We start from the raw sequence: 24509 nt of genomic DNA on the forward strand, positions 1-24509 counted from the left end.
ATTACTTTTTTAGCTCTTTTATCATGGTGTAGTACATATTTCCGGGTTACAGTCAAAACTGGCTCAATGTGAGTATGATAAAAAACCTTCAGAAGCATATGTACAATAGGAAGAGCACAAAACCTACAGTCAGAAAGTGTGGAACTCAGTTCTTATGCAATATTGATAACTTCTCAGCTGTGTGACCTTGTTCAGGCTGCTAAGCCTCTTTGAGCCTCATCTATAATGTTGAAATGGTGGTGATAGTTTTGTTCCACTTCCCCCACAAGGCCGCTCTGAAGATGAAGTAAAATGATATATATGAAAGCAATTTATTTTAATAACACTAAAGAGAGCATCACAACATTTTCTAGTTTTAACCAGTTAAGACAACCATTTACTGAACTCTCTATTTGGTTAATGGATAACAGCACTTATGAGCTGGTAAAGAAAACAATGCACTGTACCTGATCTCTTGTTCTTCTCTTGTTAGACCTGATCCGAATTTTAGATGTATCTTGGCAGAAGTGAGACAGTCTTCCAAACAGCTAAAATAATAATAACAAGAAGAACAACCTTAGCAATAATATTTTTGAGATAACCATTATCTAGCTTGTTTGCAATTGCTGAAACAACTTACCCAATTTTTTGGAACTGCCCTTCTAAGTTGTCCCAAACATATCTTATTTTCTGCACCTTTATGCATCTCACCTGCAAAAAAAAAAGAGTACTAAGTTTTAGGATCTGAGAATATACAACAACATCATGGTTAAAGAAACATTTGTGGAAGAAGCAAAAAATAGTGCACAGATACACAGATATACTGACTTGAGGGCTTATCCTTTCCTATCCTATTCTTTCCTACTGAACAAATGGCATTCTTTATTAGAAATCATCATTCAATTAACATTTATCATGGGTCTACTATAGAAATAAAATTATAAATAAAACCCAGTCCCTGCATTCCACTACTTTACCATCTAAGAAAACAAAAAGAAAAAAGAAAAAAAACAAACCCATTGCTGTTGAGTCGATTCTGACTCATAGTAACCCCATAGAACAGAGTAGAACTGCCCCATAGGGTTTCCAAGGAGCGGCTGGTGGATTCAAACTGCCAACCTTTTGATTAGCAACCGAGCTCTTAACCACTGTGCCACAAGGGCTTCAACATCTAAGAAGAAAAAAAAAATTCAGAAAAAAAATGCTATATAGTATACACTATGTATCAAAGAAATGTTGGCACAATGGCTAACTGCTTGGCTGCTAACCGAAAGGTCAGTGGTTCCAACCCACCCAGTAGCTCCAAGGGACAAAAGACCTGGTGATCTGCTCTTGTAAAGATTATAGCCTAGGAAACCCTATGGGGCAGTTCTACCCTATCATATAGGGTCACTATGAGTCAGAATCGACTTGACGTCACACAACGACAACAAAATGCTGTAGAAATATAGAAAAGGCAGAAGACAGAAGGCATTGTGGGAGAGATGACATCTGAGCTGCAGCCTTGAAGAACTGGAAGACTTTTGTTCAGATGAGAAAGGAAGAAGGCATTTCAAAGAGAATATACACAAGTGATTTGGGGGCCAGTAAGTAAACTTACTTGGCTGCAGAATGAGGAATGAGAGAAGAAAGATTAATTAGGATGACACTATGAGCAATCTTGAAGGCTGATATAAGATATTTGAGACTTTATCCCATGGGCAATGGACTAGTGGAGCAACCTATCAAGGAGATATGGAAGAAGATTAGGTTGGCAGCAGGTACTGGAGGAGAGAGGAGAGGTTATTCCAAGAAAATTCATTCCAGACAATGAGGGTCTAAGGATGTCAACAGTGGAAAGGAAAGGAAGGGCTCATGCTTATGACAATCGTGCCTTCTTGCTTCTAGTTTCTTTACCCAACTTTATATACCAATATGAATTTCCACTAACTGGTGACCTAACCAACCACAAAGAGAAATCTTGAGGCTGCCATATTGCTAAGGAGCAATGGTTATTATTGCCCATTGGAATCATCTGGGAAGTGGTAAAAAATACAGATGCCTGGGTCTTGCCCCCAAGAGATTCTGATTGAATTTTCTGGGGTGCAGTCTGGGTATAAGTATCTTATACATTTCTCCAGAGAATTCTAATGTGCAGCCAAAGCTGAGGAATACTGTTCAAGACTTCGTTTCATAGCTACTCTGATCCTTGCATCCTTGAGAAATTCATTTCAGTTTCTCTGTACCTCAGTTTCCCCACGTGCAAATTGAGGCAACTGAACCATATTATTTCTAAATTTCACTTCAGCTCTTCTAAATACGCTTTTTGCCTGTAAATATTATAGTCAGTATAACCACTTGATAAATTCTAAATCTAGAAGAGTGTATAACTGGCGCATAGTAAGTGCTCAATACTTTTTTTTAATTAAATGAATGAATGCTTCGTAAAATCACAAGTCAACTAGAAACACATCTTAAACCCCAAAGCTCCAAGGCTTGGATTACCTCAAGTAAATCTTAACCCTTCTCAATCAGTATATGTATGTATACACACACATACACATTTCTAGTTACCAAGTTAAAGTGTTCAATGCCACATTTTTTTATTTTACAGAATGGATTTACTTCAATGAGATTGGCTGCAAAATAATTTTTATTAAATAAATCCTATTTTCTCATTGAGTTTCCATATAAAATTGGACTGCATTGCCCCCTGGGAATGATCCTCCCTTCACAAGCTGCAAGCTAGAGGTAAGGAAAGTGTTGGAAAGTGGCCAGCCCTGGGGTGTGTTAGCCATCTTGGCACATCTTGGGACCTGAAGTTTCTTACCCCACAAATCACTTTCCTTGTCAGTATTACCCGAAAATTAGCAAATAGAGTGAACTGGGATCACAGCTAATGTTTATTGAGCACTTTGGGGCTTCTCACACAGTGTCTTTAGGCTTTTTAATCATTCTATAGTAGGGCAGATATTATTTTCATCTTCACTTTGCACTGACATTAATTTGATTAAGCAACTTGCCCAGGATCACACCTATTAAGAAATAAGGCTGGAATTTGAACCCAAGCCCATCTGACTCCAAAGTCCACAGTCTCTCAAAAGATATAATATTCAAGCCATCTCCAAAGATGGTCTGAAAATCCCTTAACTTTGAGGACTGAAATAGGAAGTGAAGGTGGCCTACTTGATTAATTCCATAAATTCAAAAATCTGTGTTCCAAAAAATTTTTAAGGACAAACTGTCGTAGAATGTGAGGCCCCTGCTCCATCAGAGAACTTAGATCAAGAACCTGTGAAACAACAAAATAGACACAAAACATCAGCAATGAAGGCAGCAAGAAGAGGAACAAAGAGATTACTGATAAATCGTATCTCAGACCAGGAAAGGGAAAATCCCACTATCTCCTGACAATTTCTGAGGCCATTCCTTAGCACAGCGAGAAGAATGACTCCATCATAGACTTTTAAGCATCTTTGAGATGCTGCAGCAGGAAACATACTCTGTATGGAGTTTGTCTGTTTCCCTTGTCACCTTCCAAGACCCTATAGGACAGGGTAGAACTGCCCCATAGGATTTCCAAGGAGGGGCAGGTGGATTTAAACTGCTGACCTTTTGGTTAGCAGCCGAGTTCTTAACCACTGTGCTACCAGGGCTCTGATAAGAGGATATTAGGGGTGATATATGCAAGGGGTGGAGTTTATTTGCCCCAGTTTCCTGGAACTTAGTACTAGGAAATAATAATTAAGAAATCAGGAATCTGCTGTGGGATGAATTTCATCTTTCTACTGCAAATCAGGAAGCTTCCTCCATCCGCTGTCTTGCGTCTTTTCCTTTCTTGTCGGAACATGTTGCAAGAGCATCCTGTTGAACAGGTTAAGCAGTGGGTTTCAGCTTTGGATGCAATTCATTCTACAAGATGGTGCTTAGAGTCTCCTATTAGCCTGCATTTGCAAACCTGATACAGTCCTTTGCAGCAGTCTCCAAACTCCCCCTAAATGGCACTGAATAGTTATTATCTTGGTAGTATTGCTATTGTTATTGTCATCAGCGGCTGAGCCCAGAACACCTCCCCCAAACTCTACTGCAAAGTGTTGGCCCTTTATATGACTATAGCTCATTACAGTTCCCAAATTACCTTCATATTCATCCTCCCATTTTAGGTTCTCAATAGCCCTGAGAAGCAGGGGTTCTTCGTCTCTTTTCATAAACAAGAAACCCGAGGCTCGGAGAGGCAGTAACGAGCCAAAACTCCCTATTTCATAAGTTGGAAAATGAAGCCATCAAGACTGTGTTCCAGATCTTTCCATTTCAAGACCCCTGCCCCTTCCTCACATACTGTTTATTTGATTATTTCTTCACTTGTATGTTTGTCCACTTATTTGTTTGATGCCATTCGATCTCTAACGGCCTTTCTGCGCAATAGTGACTGAGGCCGTGTTCATAGGCTGCTTTGGGACACCCACTTCTCGAGGTGAATGGCCACCTAAAAGATTAGGCAAGCTAATAGTCTGAGGTGGTTGACCTCATTGGTCTCTGGTTATTTTGGCAGTTAAGAAAACTGGGTGGTAACAATTGAGGAAATACCCAACAATTGACTTTCATTGGTTAAAAAAAAAAAAAATTGATCTGGAGCTTATAAAAATCAATTTAAACGGCTATCTACACATACATAAATGCAAGAAAAAACATTCTGTTTTGTGTTTTTAGTATGTAAATGCTAACTAGTCATAATTCAAGTAGTATTAATTTAATATGACAAGAAGGGAGTAACCCAAATATTGAATTATGGAATATGAACCATAGAATTCAAAATAAGCTCATTTGGGGGACATAAGCAAGCTCTCTGGCATATTCCCAGATGATTACTTTTACTGTAAGATTAACCCTGTTACACAGATTATAACACAGGGCAGGACGCTATTAAGAGTTAATATGTACTGAGCATCTACTACTTGCCTGGCACTATAGTCCTTAATTGATTTAATTTTTTCAGTTAATATTAGAGGTAGATATTCTTATCATCATTTTATAGGTGAGAAAACTGAAGCTCAGCAGTGTTAAGTAATTGATCCAAGGTTGCACAGTATAGAAGGATGAACCTATGATTTGAGCTGAGCTCTGTCTGGCTCCAAAGCTCATACTCCTTATAACAGTCTACGCTGTTAATTGAGGATTAGCACAGTAGAAGACTTGAATTTAACCTTATATTTGAGGGGGGAAATGATTAAATTTCTCTGGCATCATCAGCGACCTAACTTTACTTACCTTTAGGTCTGGCTTTCTTATGGCTCTATTTATGATGTCCTCCTCATCTGTAATGAAAGGGTGGTCTGGAGTGAGACCAAATGCGCTGTTTAATGCTGACAGGTAGATCCACATTACCTTTTTCCAAGAGTAAGTTTGGAATTCATCCTGAAGAAATAAACACCAAAACCCCCGTGAAGTTACCAGAAGCCATCAGGTTAGCAGCCTGAAAGACATCATCTTAAAATAATTCTGCAAGTTTACGGAGTTAGTGAACATTCTAGACAGAACTATATGCCTTTGAGAGTTGGTAGACATAGAGCCTTGAAAGAAAAAGGATTGTCATCATTTGCTGAGGAATCTGGACGTGACTATGAGACCCTGATACATATAACAAAGCTTGAGAGAGGAGAGGCACTTTCTCAGATAAGGACCCGTTTTCCCCATTACCCTCCAGCCAGATACAAAATTTCACAGGGGAAAGAAAAAAAAAAAAATCTTTCAAGGGTTTCCGTGGGTCTCTGAAGGTCAGGAAACCAAGTCAATTAAACCATCCACAACTTTCGAGGCTTAATTTAAATTCCACCTGCTCCATAATAGCCCCTTTAACACTTTCCAATCAGGGGAAAAAAAAAAACCAGAAAACTGTCACTTTGCAACCAGAAAAGATCTTACCTATCCCTCTCTTATGCCCTAATCACTTTCTACTTTGTATTCTCTTAGTTCTTCTAGACTCTCTGGAAGGCAGGGGCCATGTTTTAATGTTCCTGACGTTTCAATCCAAGTGGGGCACTGTGACCTGCTTGGTGAGGGCCTGATGAACGGATGAAAAAAAGACTACATGCAGGAACTCAGCTTGCCAAAAGGTAACTGTCAAGGTGTTAGCACAGGCAGGAGTGAAGAAGGTTATCTTCTTCCATGACCATAATTGAAACGGCTCCACTTTGCAGCTGACTGGTGATTTCATCCCAGAATAGAATGGAGGGAGCAGTACTGGAATGAGTAACAGGTACCACAACAGTCCCTTAGAAACTGATGTGATAATAGCAGTCGTTATTATCTAAATGGGGACATGCTACACATAAAACCCACCTAGATGCCCGAAAAACCTCAGGAGCTAAGAAATACGGCAAGAGAAGTTAAGCCAAGCAAGTAATTTGATGATTGGGGAATGTAGCTGGGAACTGTCTTCACTACGTCCACTTTTTCCTTGAAGAGCTAATTAGGCAGAGAGGAGAAGATGTAATATTCACTGTATCTCTTACACTGATTCTCCTCAAGAGAAGCCCAACTCCGTGCCTGAACTCCTGCTGTCTCCTTAGCCTGTAATTACTACCCATTTCTCTCTTCTCTACATCCTCACATGGCTAATTCCTAGCCATCCTTCAGCGTCCAGCCCAAAGACCACATCCTGCAGCTCCCCTTAATTTCTCTGGGTGACCATTTTCTCCCATAAACAAATCAGGGTACTGAAGATTCTTACCACATTCTATCTCACTGCATTGCCCTTTGCCTGTCCACCTTATCACTTCCTCTTGGACTGTGGGTAGGGAACATGTCTGATTCATATCTGCACTTCCGCCAGGCCTAGCACAGATTCTGAAAGAAAGAGTAGGAGGGAGAGGGACAGGGAGAGGGAGAAGGAGAGGGACAGGGAGAGGGTGAAGGAGAAGGAGCAGAAGAAAGGACTTGAAAGGAAGAAACGGGAAAGCAAGAGAAGGGAAGAGAAGAAGAAAAAGCTGAATAGAAGTTCGAAAGTTAATGAATTAATTTTTAAAATCAGTGCAACTGGCTATTAACCTCATAAAAACAAGATGGCTAAATCAAATTAAAAATTTGCAAGAAGTTACCTTCAAAGCCTAAGAATGAGCTAAGATGGCTAGATTTCCAACAGCTGAGCCACTTAACTGGTGGATATGTTTTAGGCATGGTGGAATGGGCAACCAATTTCCTAGGACACACTTTGACATAGCTCTGCGACGTAGGGGTTCTGTTGTCAAAACAACTTTGAGCTATTAATAGCTACACCAGTAATAACTAGCATGTATTGAGTACCTACTATGTTCTAAAGGAGCCCTGGTTGCACAGTGGTTAAGACACTCAACTGCTGACTGAAAGGTCGGAGGTTTGAAGCCACCAGGGCTCCACGGAGAAAGATGCGACAGTCTTCTTCCCTAGAGATTTACAGCCTTGGAAACCCTGTGGGGTCACTAGGTTCTAATCACATAGTACTAGGTATGCTGTATCCATATTTTGCTGGAAAATGCTGCCATTTTTATATCCATCCTGAACGGGGACTGCCAAAGCAAAATTTCAATGACAAATTTGGTAAGAAAAACACATAGTTTGTAGGTAAATAGGAAGACAGACTATAAAAGAGCCATCAAGACCAGAGACCTCTTGCCACCAATTGAAGACAATTAGGAAGACAGCTAACTGGTCCCCTTGGTCCTCTTAAGTAAACTAAAATAATATGAATTACTCCATTTCGTATCATTACTTTGCAGTTTATAAACACTTTTTGTATCAGTTACTTTATCTTTGGCTCACAATTCACCAAAGTTGGTATCATCATCTGCATTTTTCAGATGAGAAGCTCACAATCAGTAAGAGAAAGAATTGTTCAAACCAGTCTGGTTTGGGTAGTAAGAGGTAGAACTGACCCCAGGACCCAGGACTTCCCACTCCAAATCTTGGTCCCTCTTTGTTTATTCCAACAAATTGCCCCGTGGTGTCTGTGGCGTCTGTGTGGAAATCACCTTGAATTCTGCAGTATATAACAAAAAACAACTAGTTTCTCATGATCTCTGCCTTTTGGCAGCAGGGAATATGCTTCCCCAAATCGAGCTGTCACCCTCTGGCCCTGTGTGACAGGAAATAGACCTCTAGACTGTGATGTTTACAAAGGGAGAGACAACATGGGACATTGGAACTCCTGGGTTCTCAAACACAGTGTTAATCCAATGCACCACCTACATGTCTTTGTCTTGATGAGTATTAGAGCCTAAAATTCACCTGTATGCCTCGATCTTATTTTAATCTGTATCATCACTAAATTGAAGGTGTCTACGTATATGTGCCTTTAAGCTCATTTCCTGCCATCTCCTTTATCCCCACGTCTTTTAACTCATTATTCTGCATAACACAAAGTAGAATCTATAGGCAAGAGAAAGACACCCCCATGAGAGAATCATTTTTCATAGAGTAATGCCGTGCTGCTGACTTGTCACTTGTTTATTATCCTGTTAAGAACCCTGTAAAAAATCTCCTTTATTTTTAAAGAAAATCACCCAATTTTTAAAGCCAGGGGAAAAAAAAAAAAAGCCCGCAAGGAAAGGGAGACAAAATATGCCAAAATGCCAAAGCGAAGGGGTCATTTCGGGCAGCAGCATCAAACTTCTGTCAGTTTTCGATTTGGTGTTGTCCAATAATGGAAACAGCACAGGCTTGAGGCCTCAAATCCCAGCTCCAAACAATCTTAAAAACCATTTCAACTCCTCGTGCATAATTTTATTTATCTATCAAGTGGGAATAATAACACCACATCTTATGGATTCTTGAAGGACTAATGCAATAATATATAATGCACGCGGTCCAAGGTCTGGCTCATAGCAGGCATGCAACAAATGCTGGTTTGTGTACAGCTCTGTGTCTCGTTTTTCACAGTATGTTGTTCCTGAGATCTTTCTGTAAATCGGAACTCATCTGCCTTTTGAGGAAACTTCAGAATCTCTGAGCGTCTCTATATTTATTTCCCTTTCTGGAAAAGAAGCTTTTTTAACTAGAAATGGCTTCTTCCACTGAAATTTGTTTCCCAGCTCCCTTTCAAGCAGTTAATGATCTGTAAAATACTTAAACGCAGCAGAGGATCGGCCGTTTTAAACAATTGGTTCGTAATGCAAATAATCCAAGATGTTTGCTTGGCAAATCTCTAGATTTTTTACGCCTCAAGTTTCATAGAGCAGGCTTCGCCAGCTCTTCATCAAGAGAGTTAACCAAATCAGTCCTTGAATTCTAAAAGAGTAAGATTTAAATAATTCAGGATGCATTTCAAAGAGATGAATGTACACCAAGGACCTGTGTTGGACTTGGCCAGAAAAACAGAGGAAGAAATTTGGGTGATTTTTTTATTGCCTGTGGTCTTGCACTTTCTGAACCTGGAAAAGTCAGACCAGCTTTTGTATTTAAATGAAGCAAGTGGTCTTTGCTTGTCTTATTCTAACCTTTTGCTATAAACACCTTGGAATGTAAGGCAGTGTAATAGTCACTTCAAGTTCAGAGAAATGCCATAACTTCGCCTCTTGTATAAGAGCTTCACTACACACAAAAACATGTGCTTCTGAGCTTGCCTTCAGGAGAAAAAAGTAACCCGTTGCAAAGTTCCAAAGAGACATTAAGAAGTCAGTACTTTGTACTTGGAGACGGATACGTTGCAATGCTAAAAGCTTCGTCTCCAGCTAAGGTGAAGTACTTACAGGATTATGGGGAAAGTAATAATAACTTGTATTTTTCAGGCTCTTTATAAAACACTGTACTATCTTTATAGATCCAAACTCTTAAAAACCATTTCCAAATACTTTGCCAAAAAAACTATTCTTTCCATATTTAAGCGTCTTTTTTTTTTTATTTTTCTTTTCTCTTTCTCCCTCTGAGCCAGACCCACTGATGCTCTTGACACCCTTACCCCATATTTCCATGATGCTTAGCTGGAAAAAATTGGCATTACCTATGATTTAGTTATAAGATATATAGAGAAAGTTCTAGGCTTTGGAGAAATCGCACACTGTTTATTTTCTCAGGGTTCCCAGAACATGTTGTCTGTTGACCAAAAAAAAAAAAAAAAAAAAAGCCAAAGCAATAAAGTTATATGATGTAGGCTATGTCTTCACTTGTATACCAAAAAAAAAAAAAAAAGGACTCAGCAGCAACTTTAAAAGTTAGATGAGAAACTTAGGTGAGTTTAAGTCAATGGTGGTGAAACAGTTTGGAAAAGGATGGCAAGAATGTTTGCATAACTTAAAGAATGTAATCAACGCCACTGAGTTGTACATGTAGAAATCGTTGACATTGTGTATAACTGTGTATATTCTCACCAAAATTAAAAATAAATACCTAAAGATCTCAGCACGCATTTGGGGGAAGATTGCTTTTTTTAGGGGGGTTGTCATTGTTTCTCCGAGGGGACAAGAGTAGTGGATTAGCTGGCTCATTGTCTAAAACATCTGGAGATGCTGTGTGTAGTAAGAAGTTAACCAACGCTCATTGCACGCCGACATTCCAGGCAGGGTTCTCCGCTCTACACGTTACACATATCACCTCATGTAGACCTGCAAGCAATGAGGTAGGTACTATCATTAGTCCCAATTAACAGAAGAGGAAATGGAGGCAGAGAGTGGTTAAGTAATTTTTATTTGCCCATAGTTATACAGCTGATCAAGAGTAGCCCTGGGGATGAAACGCAGGTAGTCAGGCTCCATACCTGACTCTTAAACTGTTTCATGCTCTCTCCATAGAGACTGATCACTGGACAAGGAGGAAGAACTCTAGCTCCAATTGTGAGGATGGTGGAGGACTAGGCAGCGTTCTGTTCTGTTGTACGCAGGGTCGCTATGAGTCGGAACCGACTCAACCCCACCTAACAACATCAACAAGCTTCTCATCTAACCTTCAGAGTTGCTGCTGAGTTCTTGTTTTGTTTTTACTGCTTACAACTATAACGCCAAACCCACTGTCATCGAGTCTATTCCAACTCATAGTGACACTATAGGACAGAGTACAACTGCCCCATAGAGTTTCCAAGGAGTGCCTGGTGGATTCAAACTGCCGACCTTTTTTGGTTAGCAGCCAGTAGCTCCTAACCACTACACCACAGGGTTTCCGCTTACAGCTATAGGCCCCTAATATTTCATCTATGCTTCCAGCTGTAAAATGGACCCCCACCCCCACCCCCCAAAAAAAAACCCTCTACCAGTAAGGATCAAAGGAAGCCACATGTGTGCAAATACTTTGCAAACTGTAAATCGCTGTATCAATGGCCCTGTGTTATAAAGGATAATGGCCTCAGAACTACTTGTCTTAACATAGAACCATTGCTTAGCGGGTTAGCCCAAAGGCTCTCAGGGAAGCCTGGCTGCATGGCTAACAGGTTGAAGTGGGAGGCGGGGGAATGGGGTTTGAGAAGATGAAGTGTGCACCGAAAAGGAATATGGACCTAAGAGAAAAGTTACTTTCTCAACTATGGCATTTCACATTAGCAGCTTTGTAATAAAGTGCTGGTAGAAGTGGTGGGTCCATTTACGACATATTCAATTCATTTAATTGAATGAAACAAATACTGAGCACCTGCTGTGTGGCTGTGGGCTAGGTGCTGCGGGGGATGAAAGATAAGCCAAGGTCACTGTCTTTAGAAAGCTTCTAATCTAACGGAAGAAAAGGCTATGAAAAGCAATGTAGCAGAGTGGGCATAAATGCTGGACTTAGAGTAGGAAGACAAGTTCAAGTTCTTTGCCTACACTATTCCCTCTGCCTAGACTACTCTGTCTGTGCCCTCCCCACCAGCCACCATCACCTCACAACTCTTATCCGCTGGATCTCATGGAAAACTTTTCCGACTTTCTTAACTGACTCAGTCAAATCTCTATCATCTACTCTATCATAACCATGTACCTTTTCCAGGTAACACTTAGAAATAGTTGCAGTTTTACATTTATTTGTGTGGTGATTTGATGAACTCCATGTGATCAAGGACCCTGGTCTTATTAACCATGGTACCCCCACCCCCAAGAGCTATATAGCCTGTTCTCACCATATTTATGGCATGACGGGAGGAGGACAGGAGGGGAGAAGGGAAGGAGGGAGGGAGTAAGCTCCTGGCTCTGACGCTTACTAGGTTGCAATGTAACTTATTTTCTCTGGTTCCTCATCTGTAAAATGGAAAATAGGGAACGTTTTCCAGGGTTGTTATGAGAATTAAATGAGATAATCGATGAGATACTCTTTCATAACTGTAAAGTCAATTGTATTTTAATACAAGGCAGGCTGTGGAAAGCATTATAGCAGTGAGAGACAAAAACAAAGCTAAAAGAGAAAGAAGGATAGGAGATTAGTTCCCTTTGGAATTGGGGCAGAGAACGGATCAACAAAGACTTAATAGAGAAGGAGATATATGGCTGAGGAATAGGCAGGTTTTCAGAAGTAGCGCTAGAACACCTACTTTCTGTATTTACACTTTAGAGTGTGTGTGTGTGTGTGTATGTGTATTTACCCCTTGCCATTGGGTGGATGCCCACTCATAGCGACTCTATAGGACAGAGTAGAACTGCCCCATTGGGTTTCCAAGGCTATAATCTTTAAGGAAGCACACTGCCACCTCTCTCTCCTGCAGAGCGTCTGGTGGGTTCAAACCACCCATCTTTCAGTTAGCAGCCAAACATTTAACCACTGTGCCACAGGGCTCCTTCTGTGTCTGTGTGTGTGTGTGCGTATGTGTGTGTGTGTATTTCTCTATTAGATTTCCATCTGTTTTGTTCCTACTTTATCCCCGGTGCCTATAACAATGTCTGGTGCATGGCTGGCACTCAATAAACATTTATTGAAAGGATAAATAAACGAACCAATGAATAGATGGGGAGAGGAATATCAGAGTAAACCCCATGGATAAAAGCAAGGACAAAAGAAAGTGTCTAGTTTACTTAGAAAAGGGTGCTGACAGGGGGATCCTGGCCTCCCACAGAGGGGAGGAGAAGGGATAACTAAGGATCCAGTAAACACAAATGCCCCTTACTGATGAGAATTTTGGTGGATTGGGAATTTAGATGTCATTTGCATGGCTGATTTGCAGAATTTCTCTTTTCAAACTAAAGCCCCAAGCACTGATGTCTTTGGAAATTACGGAAACCAAGGCTTCAAACGGGTTCATTCCAGTTTGAACCCCTGCTGAGAATTTGCCGCTCTAACAAGTTCCCAGGAGATGCTAACGCTGCTGCGTAGGGACCAATTCTGAGAACCACTAGTAGAGCAGTAGTTCTCAAAATTTATTATACATAAGAATCACCTGGGTATCTTGTTAAAATGTAGATTCTGATTCAGGATATCTGGGGTGGAAATGCAAATTCTCAGCAGGGGTTTGAACCGGATTGAACCATTTGGAAGCCCTCAGTGAAACTGAAGGGAAAGCGCTCCTTGTTGAAACATGGAAATGAAATGCCTAAGTCAGCCCTAATAACTAATCATCACAAAGCTCTCCTCTGTATGTCACGGGTGGGTCTTTGACAGCATGTGACATACAATGACAGTGAAGGAAAAATGTGTTTGTAATTATAATAAAGATGGAAATTACGGAAATCATCAGGAGTGTCTGAATTCAAAATACCAATGAATGCAAATCGTGTTATTTGCATAGAAATGTGGCATTGCTACAGATATTGGTTAAAATTCAGAAGTAGATGAATAATGAATAAAATGCCATTTTTTTAATTACAAGATAAAAATGTAGTGACTCTTCTTTTTTGGAAAAATCTCCCTCTTAGAAGTGCTTAATAGAAGAAGAGGAACTGAAAATAAATGGGGTACTGAAGACTTTCAATACACCACGGTCTTTTTTTTAATGTTAAGAAATGACTCCCTAATCAGTGTCTGTGATAATGATCTATAGTCTTACCAGGGCAAGACTGATGATAAATATCAAGCACTGATTTTTTAATAACATGAAGAAAAGATAAACAACACATTTTCAGGTAGAAGCCAGCCAGTCCTCCTTAATGGGAAGTTGTTGCCGTCCAGCTATTGGAAGGTAATTCAAGTAAAATCTTTTTAAGGTGTCATTTTCATGTAAATAACCTAGCAGAAGACTTTTAAACCGTTGATGCCCAAAGCTTATTTTTACCTAAGGCTCAGATAGTAAGAATGTTTGAAATAATTGTGTTCTTGTCTAATTACATAAAGACTAATGTAGAATCTCATTTATTTGGAGAGTCTTTGGCATAACAAATCCATTTAAAAATGACACAATTAAAACTAAAGCTGAAATCAAGATGAAAAAGGCAAATCTGAAACTGGTTTAGACTTCTCTGATTTGTCCGGGAGGCACAGTCAAGTGGGGGAGGGCCTTAATAAACTTTCAAAGATGCAAAGAACGAGGCAGGACAATGCAATGCAGCTCGCTAAGGCACCAACACTTTTTTGAGTCTTTCCAGTATACGACTAGTTTCAGAGCTGACCATATACAACTAGGAGGGTTGACCTGGTTGAATGTGGATGAGCGTTCAGGATTCCCAGCCATTGGACACCTTCCCACATGTCTCCTGTCCTGGAAGGGAATGTCAGTAAAGGGAGAGGACATCATCCAGACAAACAGACCATTGTATATGTATAGGGTTATATAGCAGTGAGCCTTGTATATAACCAGCCATGGGCACTGCTTGAGCAATAACACAAAAAAAGCATTCCAAGTGGTCTTTGATAATGCATTTTGCAGTTTGCGAATGATTTTTACATACATAATCTCAATTCATCCTCACACCAACCCCAAGTATTATCCCTGCCCTAGAAATACACTCAGGCTGTGTATAGGAGGGCCACTTGCAACATTTTGCTAAATCTAGATCATTCCCCCAAGATCATATTGGCTGAGCCATAAAGCGAATGTCCAGGCCTCTCCCAAGGACCAAGCTCGAAATGTGAGTGATAACAGTGTTTCTCAAGGTGTGGTCCCTTACTAGAAGCATTAGCATCACCTGGAAAGTTGTTAAAAATGCAAATTCTCGGGACTCAATCCACATTGAATGAATCACAAACTCTGGGTATGGGGCTCAACAGTCTGCATTGTAATAAACCCTCCAGATGCTTCTGATGCTGACTCAAGTTGAGACCCTCTAGTCTAAGTATGGGGCCCTAGTGGCACGGTGGTTAAGAGCTCAGGCTGCTAACCAAAAGGTCAGCAGTTCAAATCCACCAGCTACTCCTTGAAAACCCTACGGGGCAGTTCTACTCTGTCCTATAGGGAATTGACTTGGCAGCAATGGGTTTGTGCTTTTGGTTTGGTTAAATACAGTTCATTGAGAACTGACTCTGTGTTAGGTCCAAATACCAATTTTATTTTAGATTAAAATGTGATTTTTTTTCCCCCAGTTTTAAGGCTTGTTGTCTATCCTCCTTTCTTGCTGCATTATATAGAATGTTTATCTAGAAAGATTGCTAGATATAAAAAGAAGCTAACATCCCAGTAGAGGTTGATTTACCAAGAATCTGATTGTCATTCTGGGTCATCTGAGAAACAGTAAAAGTCAGCTAGAAAGGGATCCTTCATGAGATTATGCCTTCACTGTCATCAATAGGAGTAGCAACTTCAGTCTGTCAGCCAACACATATTTCTGGAACCCCTACCACTACAGGAACTGGGGATACCTCAATTACCGATTAAGGAATGCTCCCTTCTCCTGGGGGCTTACAGTCCAGCAGGAATGACACAATGAGGAAATGTCATGGGAGCAAACACAGAGAAACTAACCTAACAGCAGGGGTTTATGTGAGCATAGAGAGGCAACAGCCCAGGACATAATGGTTGCATTATTACCTGAGTTTATCTGCAGGATGCAGCACCCTCCTATCAATAACTATGGCTCTCTCAAAACAGCAGGGAAAGACAGCATCCTTCCTAGAAGGAAGGTTTCCCGTCTCCTTCCTGGATCACTCTTTCCTTTCTCCAGAGTTACTCCAATAGGGGGGACAGGCATGGATAAGGCCGGATTAGGGGGAAGGGTGAGTGTGAATTTTCTAGCCTGGAGTCTGGTTTTAGTACTTCCCACTACCTATTATTTTTAGCTATTAGCTTGGTTATTCCTGTTCTGAATTTAATATATTCGCATTAAGGCTTTTTTTTTTTTTTTCCATAAAACTCAGTTTTAAAAGAGAAAACTTGTGAAATAGGTCTTCCTAATTAAATCCAATTAAACACAAATTATTGAATTCTTGGTAAATGTCAGGCTGCCATGGAGCCTGAGACTGGAGTCTACCCCTGCCACCTGCCTTGTACAAATCTCCCCACAGTTACCCCATAATATGATGTCCAAAAAAAATCGCTGCCAGGTACAAACCCAGGTACACACTTACTGTTGTCTTCAGCAACACGACATCTGCCTCTTGCAAGGAACATGGGACACAACGTGCCCATACATGCCAAGCTGGTCTCCAGTAAAACACCAAGGGGAGGATCCCAAGTGAGAAGATGGATCCAGCAAGGCAGAGAATTTTCCTGCAGCATTGAGTCCGATAGCCAAATATCTCCTGGGACAAAACCAAAATGATCCCAAATAGTGGTTAATTACAATAAACAGTAAATGAGAAAGGACTAATTTTAGTGATAAAACTGGGGGCTAGGAGTAGAGAAGTTGAGGAGGGAAGGGGAGGATGGATTGAGGGATTAAGAGGGTAGAGAAGGAATCTTGACCAAAAAATGTAAGGCATTATCCAAGCCCTCCGAATGCCACAGTATAACTGGGTGTCATAGATTGAATTGTGTCCCCCAAAAAGAAATGTGAAAGTCCTAATCCCTGCATCTATAAACATGCCCCTGTTCAGAAATAAGGATTTTCTTTTGTTAAGTTAATGAGGTCATGCTAGAGTAGGGTGCCTCCTAAATCTAATCCCTTCTGAGTATGTCTTATAAAGAGAGCAGAATAGACGCAGACAAACACACGCAGGAGGAAGACACACACCATGTGAAGACTTGTCTACAAGCAAAGGAACGCCAAGGATCACCAGCAAACACCAGAAACTAGGAGGGAGGATCACAGAGGGAAGTAACATGGCCAGAACATGATTTGGACTTTTAGCCTCCAGAACTGTGAGCCAATAAATTTCTGTTCTTTAAAGCCACTCACTTGTGGTATATTTTTTGTTATGGCAGCACTAGGTAACTAAGACACTGAGAATACTCCATTTCTACACTTTTGAGCTCCTGGCTAGCCTGTGCCAATCACTATGCTACGTGTTCAGACACATTAGTCTATTTAAGTCTCCCAACCATCCACTAAATAAGATAATATTACTACCATTTCATAAATGATGGGACTGATCACAGAAAGGCTGAATGACCTTCCCTAGACCATACAGCTAAGATATTCTGCTAAGATTCAAACCCAGATCTGCAGGCCTCCAAGTTTTGAATTTAATCCATAGACTTTAATAGACAATGAGCCATGGGGCAGAAGGAGTAGATGAGGGTAGCAACCAATGATCCCTTGGGCTGGGACCAGTGGCCTTGTGGGCAGAAGAGACTAGAATCAGGTCTTGAGTCTGGAGTCAGGATTTGGTGAAAAATCTGACCACAGGAGAATTAACAACTAAATGGAACTTGCCTCTGGGAGTTTGGGGTAGAGCTATGCATTCCCATTCTCCTCCATTTTCAGTAAGAAAAATAATCTTACATTAGGGAGAAAAACCATAGAGACTATTTGGTTTACTTCAACTCATGTTTATCGAGCATTTGCTATGTGCCTTGAGGGGACATTGGGCCCTGGAGAATATAAATATGAACAAGATATGGTTCCTACATCTAATAAATTTATTGTCTGGACAACCTTCTTTCTCCCAAGTAAGGTATGGGACAGACTGAAAAACCACCCCTGAAGCTTCTGGACTCAGTCCCACAGCCATATCCCTCAAAACAATCAGTGTATTTAAAACCTATTTTATACTGGATAAAATGCCTAAAATTGAGAACTAGTAGAGTGTACTGGTTAAAAACACAGTCTCTAGACTAAACACTTTGGTTCAAAGCATAGCTCTACCACTTACCATGTATGTGACCTCAGGCTAGTTATTTAACCTGTTTATTCCACAGTTTGTTCTTCCATAAAATGTGGGTGGTGATAGACTCCACCTCACTGAGTTACTGTGAGAATTAAATGAGTTGATACATCGAAGGGATAGAAGTGTTTACTACTATCGCTGCTGCCGCTACTGCTACACAATGATCATTTCTTGGCCTCACTTCCCCAGTAAAGACTGAAATCCTATCACTAGTTTATTGGCATTTTAGATCCAAGAATGTCTGGTTTCCATAGTTCTGCTCTTGCTAGGATTGCCCCTTAGGATAACAAGGGAGCTAGAACATGGAACTTTAAATCCACCAGCTTCTCTAGCACACCTGATAAAGATTACATGAATGGAAAAGGTTTTGTGATCAGTGTTGAAAGCTGCTTTCACGTGTAATTACTAGGTGTCCTTTCTATTACTCGCAGCACACATGGGTGCAGATGGCTTTCTAAAATCTTGTCCACATTTGGCATGCCTTTGATGAAATGTTCACGTTTCCTCGGAAATACAAGCTCTCCACTGGTTTTACAAAGTAGGATATCTATCCTGACATGAAATCTCTTCTGTCCCAAGCTCACGCTATTGCTTTCCAAATGCCAAGCCTGGAATAGCTCTGTTGCCCCATCACGATTGCAACAATGCTCTATTGTTTTCACACTGAGCAGCGTCCCAGTCTTAATTTGCATATCTGTCCTGAGTCCATCCCACCATTTTCCCCTGTGATTTTTCATGTCCCTTGGCATAAATAAACTTCTACCCTCCAAAGTAAAATTTTGCTAAAGATCATTCAAAAGTGGCTGCGGCAGTATGTCGACAGGGAACTGCCAGAAATTCAGGCCAGATTCAGAAGAGGACATGGAACCAGGGATATCATTGCTGATGTCAGATGGATCCTGACTGAAAGCAGAGAATACCAGAAAGATGTTTACCCGTGTTTTATTGACTATGCAAAGGCATTCGATGGTGTGGCTCATAACAAATTATGGATAACATTGCGAAGAATGGGAATTCCAGAACACTTAATTGTGCTCATGAGGAACCTGTACACAGATCAAGAGGTAGTTGTTCAGACAGAACAAGGGGATACTGCGTGGTTTAAAGTCAGGAAAGGTGTGCGTCAGGGTTGCATCCTTCCACCATACCTATTCAATCTGTATGCTCAGCATATAATCCGAGAAGCTGGACTATATGAAGAAGAAACGGACATTAGGATTGGAGGAAGACTCAGTAACAACCTGCGATATGCAGATGACACAGCTTTGCTTGCTGAAAGTGAAAAGGACTTGAAGCACTTACTGATGAAGATCAAAGACCACAGCCTTCAGTATGGGTTACACCTCAACACAAAGAAAACAAAAATCCTCACAACTGGACCAATAAGCAACATCATAATCAACGGAGAAAAGACTGAAGTTGTCAATGATTTCATTTCACTTCCTCGATCAACACCCATGGAAGCAGCAGTCGGGAAATCAAAGGACTCATTGCATTGGGCAAATCTGCTGCAAAAGACCCTTTAAAGTGTTGAAAATCAAAGATGAAAATCACCTTGAAGACTAAGGTGCGCCTGACCCAAGCCATGGTATTTTCAATCGTATCATATGCATGAGAAAGCTGGACAATGAATAAGGAAGACTGAAGAAGAATTGACGCCTTTGAATCGTGGTGTTGGCGAAGAGTATTGAATATACCATGGACTGCCAAAAGAATGAACAAATCTGTCTTGAAAGAAGTACAACCAGAATGCTCCTTAGAAGGAAGGATGGCGAGACTACATCTTACATACTTTGGACATGTTGTCAGGAGGGACCAGTCCCTGGAGAAGGACATCATGCTTGGTAAAGTATAGTGTCAGTGAAAAAGAGGAAGACCCTCAACGAGATGGACTGACATGGTGGCTGCAACAATGGGTTCAAGCATAACAACGATTGTGAGCATGGCGCAGGACCAGGCAGTGTTTCGTTTTGTGGTGCATAGTGTCGCTATGAGTTGGAAGCGCCTTGACAGCACCTAACAACAACAACCACAACCCTCCAAACAAGCCATTTTATCATCTTTTCAAAACATTTTATGTTAAACCAAAAAAAAAAAACCCATTGCCGTTGAGTCAATTCCAACTCATAGCAACTCTATAGGACAGAGTAGAGCTACCCCATAGGATTTCTAAGGAGCAGCTGGTGGATTCAAATTGCCAACCTTTTGGTTAGCAGCCGAGCTCTTAATCACTGCACCACTAGGACTCCATTTTATGTTAAAGCTTCTTACATTGCCAGTCAATGAAACCCCCGTATAAACTGCATGAGTTACTCTGTTCTATACAGCAAATCTCCATTACATATGTTTTTTTACAGGCCGCATAACACAATTCCTCCGTAGTTTCCAAAGTGTCTTTGTGTTCATGATCAAAACAAAATAAACAGGAATTATCATCTTCATTTTCTATGTCAGAAAGCTAAAGTTTACAGTTATTACTGGTAATAATAGCTGTTATGAACAACTACATAATTATTACTGGTAACAGTAATAGTAGCTAACACTGACTGAGAGCTGAAGAGCCCTTCACTAAGTACCTTGCACATACTCTCCCTTTTAGTTTAAAAAGATTGACTTCCCAAGCACAAAGCTAATGAGTAATTCAAAATAAGCCTCCAGTCTGGACCTTTCAGCCCAGGGCTTTGTTCACACTGTACCACTCTGCTTGGATTTATAAGTGGTTTCCCAGATACAGATGAGGATTTTCTCTCCCCTTCTTTCCACACAGGTGAGTTGATGAGATCCTCCAGAATCGAGCTGAGAGTTAGCTGGGAGTAGGGAAAGTCAGTGGAAGACAACGAGCTGGTCATTTCTACACAAAGGCTCTTCCTCATTCTGGTTTTAATTTCAGTTCAATATAACAAGTGTTTATTAAGTGTCTGCAGGCATGTGCTAGGCATAGAGGTAAATAAGACAATGACTCCAGCCTCAAGCTGCTCATTAGTTTAATGGAGAATAGAGATCCACAAACAGGTAAGTTGAAACAAGGCCAGAACAATGGAAGAGTTATATAGAGGGGTGATCATATGAATTATTATCTATAAGGTGCTATTAATAATTACACTAAGACCACAGGGTAGACCAGAAGTGTCCCAGGCAAGTCAGGCAAATGCCTCCCTGGTTATACCAGAGAGTTAGTCTAAGAGCTTGTCTCAGTGGCTTATGACCTATCATAGGCACATAAACCCATTGCCAAATTTTCTGTGGATAGGCTAGAATGAGGATTGAAAATTGCCTGTTGAATTGAACTGATTTGAAATGAATTGTATTGTAGGGACTCTTGACAGATATTGGGTTAAAAACTGCAAAAATTATCATGGCACTGTTTATTATTGCTCTGTAGCAATTTACTTCATACATTTATAGAATGCCTTCCATGTCCCTAGAAGCCCTGGTTACGCAGTGGTTAAGCACTCAGCTGCTAACCAAAAGGTCGGCAGTTCGAACATACCAGCTGCTCCAAAGCAGAAAAACGTGGTAGTCTGCTTCCATAAAGATTTACAGCCTTGGAAGCCCTACAGGGCACTTCTACTCTGTCCTGTAGTGTCGCTATGAGTTGGAATCGACTCAGCAGCAGTGGGTTTGGTTTTTTTTGTTTCCATGTCCCTGAATATACTTGAAAGACTTTGCCCTCCTACTCTACACTCTGCTCATCCTCGCCTTCCACAAAATGTGATCACTCAAGCAAAAAGAGAATGTTGGGAAAATATCAAATGAATATTACACAATGAAGTAAATTCGTGGCAGGGACTATGTGCATCATGGGATATGACACTCTCCTTTTCCTTATCCGCTATCTGCAGGTTCTTCTCTCTCTGGCCCTGGGCATTTAGATTCTTCGGATGCCTAAGGCTTAAACTTTGGCTTTCAGGTGTCCAGTCTGTAGCTGCCAAAGTCCCCATGCTCAAGAAGTCAACCTGTGCTCCCCAGAGCAATGGTTTAAACTACCTCAGCTAACAGAACCCTTTAAGAGTCTACAGACCTTCTCCTCAAAAACTACACCTAGACACATACACACAAACTTCTCCACAGAGATTCAGGGGATTCCCAGAGTCAGATAAAGGTTCTGCCCTAGAGGGTTCATGACGAGGAATCAAGACTGTTCTTTCACATTTTGCCCTCCGTACTTTAGTTATTTACTAAGCCCTCAGGAAATACAGAAGCATGAAAGCACAGACACGTGGACATGCAGATAAAGAAGGGTGACAGCTGGAGAAGGGCAGTAGCTGTCTCCAGAGGAACTTCATAGAAGGATGTTATCACCTGGGCACCAAGTCCTGAGACTGGCTCTCAGCCTTTTAGTCCCAGAAACTGCCAGCAGAACCTTCTCTCACAGGGAAGATTTATGTCAACCAGGTCTCTGAGACTGGGTGTCCTGAGAGAGTGAGATGTATGTTACTGTTGCAGCTACCTGATAGATACTGAGAGATGGTTATCCTTTCATGGGCACCATCTCCATAATTATGTGGTCCTGCCTATAGAGCCATTTGCAAACAAAGTGCTTAAAATGGGCTCTGGAATCTTCTCTGACCATCTCTCATTCTAATTAACATATGCCTTCTTTAAATATATTAATTAATTCAATCAAATTACAGTCAAATCTTATTAGCCCGGGAGCCATTTAGCCTCTTTAAGACAATTTTGCTTTTCTCTACTGTCTTTGTTAAACATCTGAGAAATTTAAAATATTTTTTTAAAGTTTAACTCCCCAAAGATAACCTTGTTCACTTATTTCCAAATTTTGGATGTAAAAAGAACACTTCACTGTAATTTTCACGCGCTACAGAAAATTATGCTAAATGAGTGCAATTTACCTCACTGCTTATGCCAACCCCGACCCCAACCCCAACTTCAACTCCTATTTTAATTTCTACTTGAATAGTTTCCTGTTTGCCACTCTTTAGTTAGTGCTAGAGGGGGAAAGCTGGTGCTGTCATCACCAAATTCCCTAAGCTTTCTCTAAGTTTCCTGACATCTAGATCTCAGTAAGAAAGTCTCAAACTGAACTGCTTAATCCAAAAATCTCCAACTAGAGGCTCAAAAAAGAATGGCTTGGAGACAGGTTTCTTTTTCTTTTTTTTATTGTGCTTTAAGTTAAAGTTTAGAGTTCAAGTTAGTTTCTCATACAAAAATTTATACACACGTGGCTATGTGACCTTAGCTGCTCTCCCTTTCCACCCCTGATTTCCCGTGTCCAGTCAACCAGCTCCTGTCCCTGTCTGCCTTCTCATCTGGCCTCTGGACGGGAGCTGCCCATTTAGTCTCATGTATCTACTTGAGCACTCTCTTCACGAGTATCAGTTTATATCCCATAGTCCAGTCTAATCTTTGTCTGAAGAGTTGGCTTTGGGAATAGTTTCAGTTCTGGGCTAAGAGAGAGTCCGGGGAACATGTCTTCCAGGGTCCCTCCAGTCTCAGTCAGACCATTAAGTCTGGTCTTTTTACCAGAATTTGAGTTCTGCACCCTACTTTTCTCCTGCTCAGTCAGGGACTCTCTGTTGTGTTCCCTGTCAGGGTGGTCATGGTGGTAGCCAGGCACCATCTAGTTTTTCTGGTCTCAGGCTGATGGAGTCTCTGGTTTATGTGGCCCTTTCCATCTCTTGGGCTAATATTTTCCTTGTGTCTTCGGTGTTTTTCATTTTCCTTTGCTCCAGGTGGATTGGGACCAATTGATGCATCTTAAATGGCCACTCGCTAGCTTTTAAGACCCCAGATGCCACCGACCAGAGAACATTTTCTTAATAAACTTTCTTATGCCAATTGACCTAGATGTCCCCTGAAACCATGGTCCTCAGACCCCTGCCCCTGCTACTCTGTCCCTCGAAGTGTTTGGTTGTATTCAGGAAACTTCTTAGCTTTTAGTTTAGTCTAGTTGTGCTGACTTCCCCTGTAGTGTGTGTTGTCCTTTCCTTCACCTAAGATAATTCTTATCTACTATCTCCCTCCATCCCCACCCTTGTAACCATCAAAGAATGTTTTCTTCTGTGTTTAAACCATTTCTTGAGTTCTTATAATAGTGGTCTCATTCAATATTTGTCCTTTTGTGACTGACTAATTTCACTCAGCATAGTGCCTTGCAGATTCATCCATGTTATGAAATGTTTTGCAGATTCACTGTTGTTCTTTATCATTGTGTAGCATTCCATTGTGTGAATATACCATCATTTGTTTATCCATTCGTCTTTTGATGGGCACGTAGGTTGTTTCCATCTTTTTGCTATTGTGAACAGTGCTGCAATGAACATGTGTGTGCATATAACTATTCATGGGACATCTCTTATTTCTCTAGGATATATTCCAAGGAGTGGGATTGCTGGATCCTATGGTACTTCTATTTCTAGCTTTTTAAGGAAGTACCAAATCGATTTCCAGAGTGGTTGTACCACTTTACCTTCCCACCAACAGTGTATAAGTGTTCCAGTCTCTCCACAACCTCTCCAACATTTATTATTTTG

At 40.8% G+C, this 24509-nt stretch overlaps 1 protein-coding gene across 1 annotated transcript in view; it reads right to left on the reverse strand.

The window, feature by feature from the left end:
- The window catches only part of ATP13A4 (ATPase 13A4), a 102724-nt gene that overhangs the window by 73284 nt on the left and 4931 nt on the right, over window positions 1–24509 (reverse strand). Inside the window, 5 exon segments of the mRNA XM_023728673.1 lie at window positions 6–123; window positions 447–527; window positions 620–690; window positions 5227–5373; window positions 16315–16488. Of these exon segments, the coding sequence (XP_023584441.1) occupies window positions 6–123; window positions 447–527; window positions 620–690; window positions 5227–5373; window positions 16315–16488 (591 nt within the window).

Source organism: Trichechus manatus, unplaced genomic scaffold (assembly GCF_000243295.1).
Source record: "Trichechus manatus latirostris isolate Lorelei unplaced genomic scaffold, TriManLat1.0 scaffold00026, whole genome shotgun sequence".
NCBI lineage: Eukaryota > Metazoa > Chordata > Mammalia > Sirenia > Trichechidae > Trichechus > Trichechus manatus.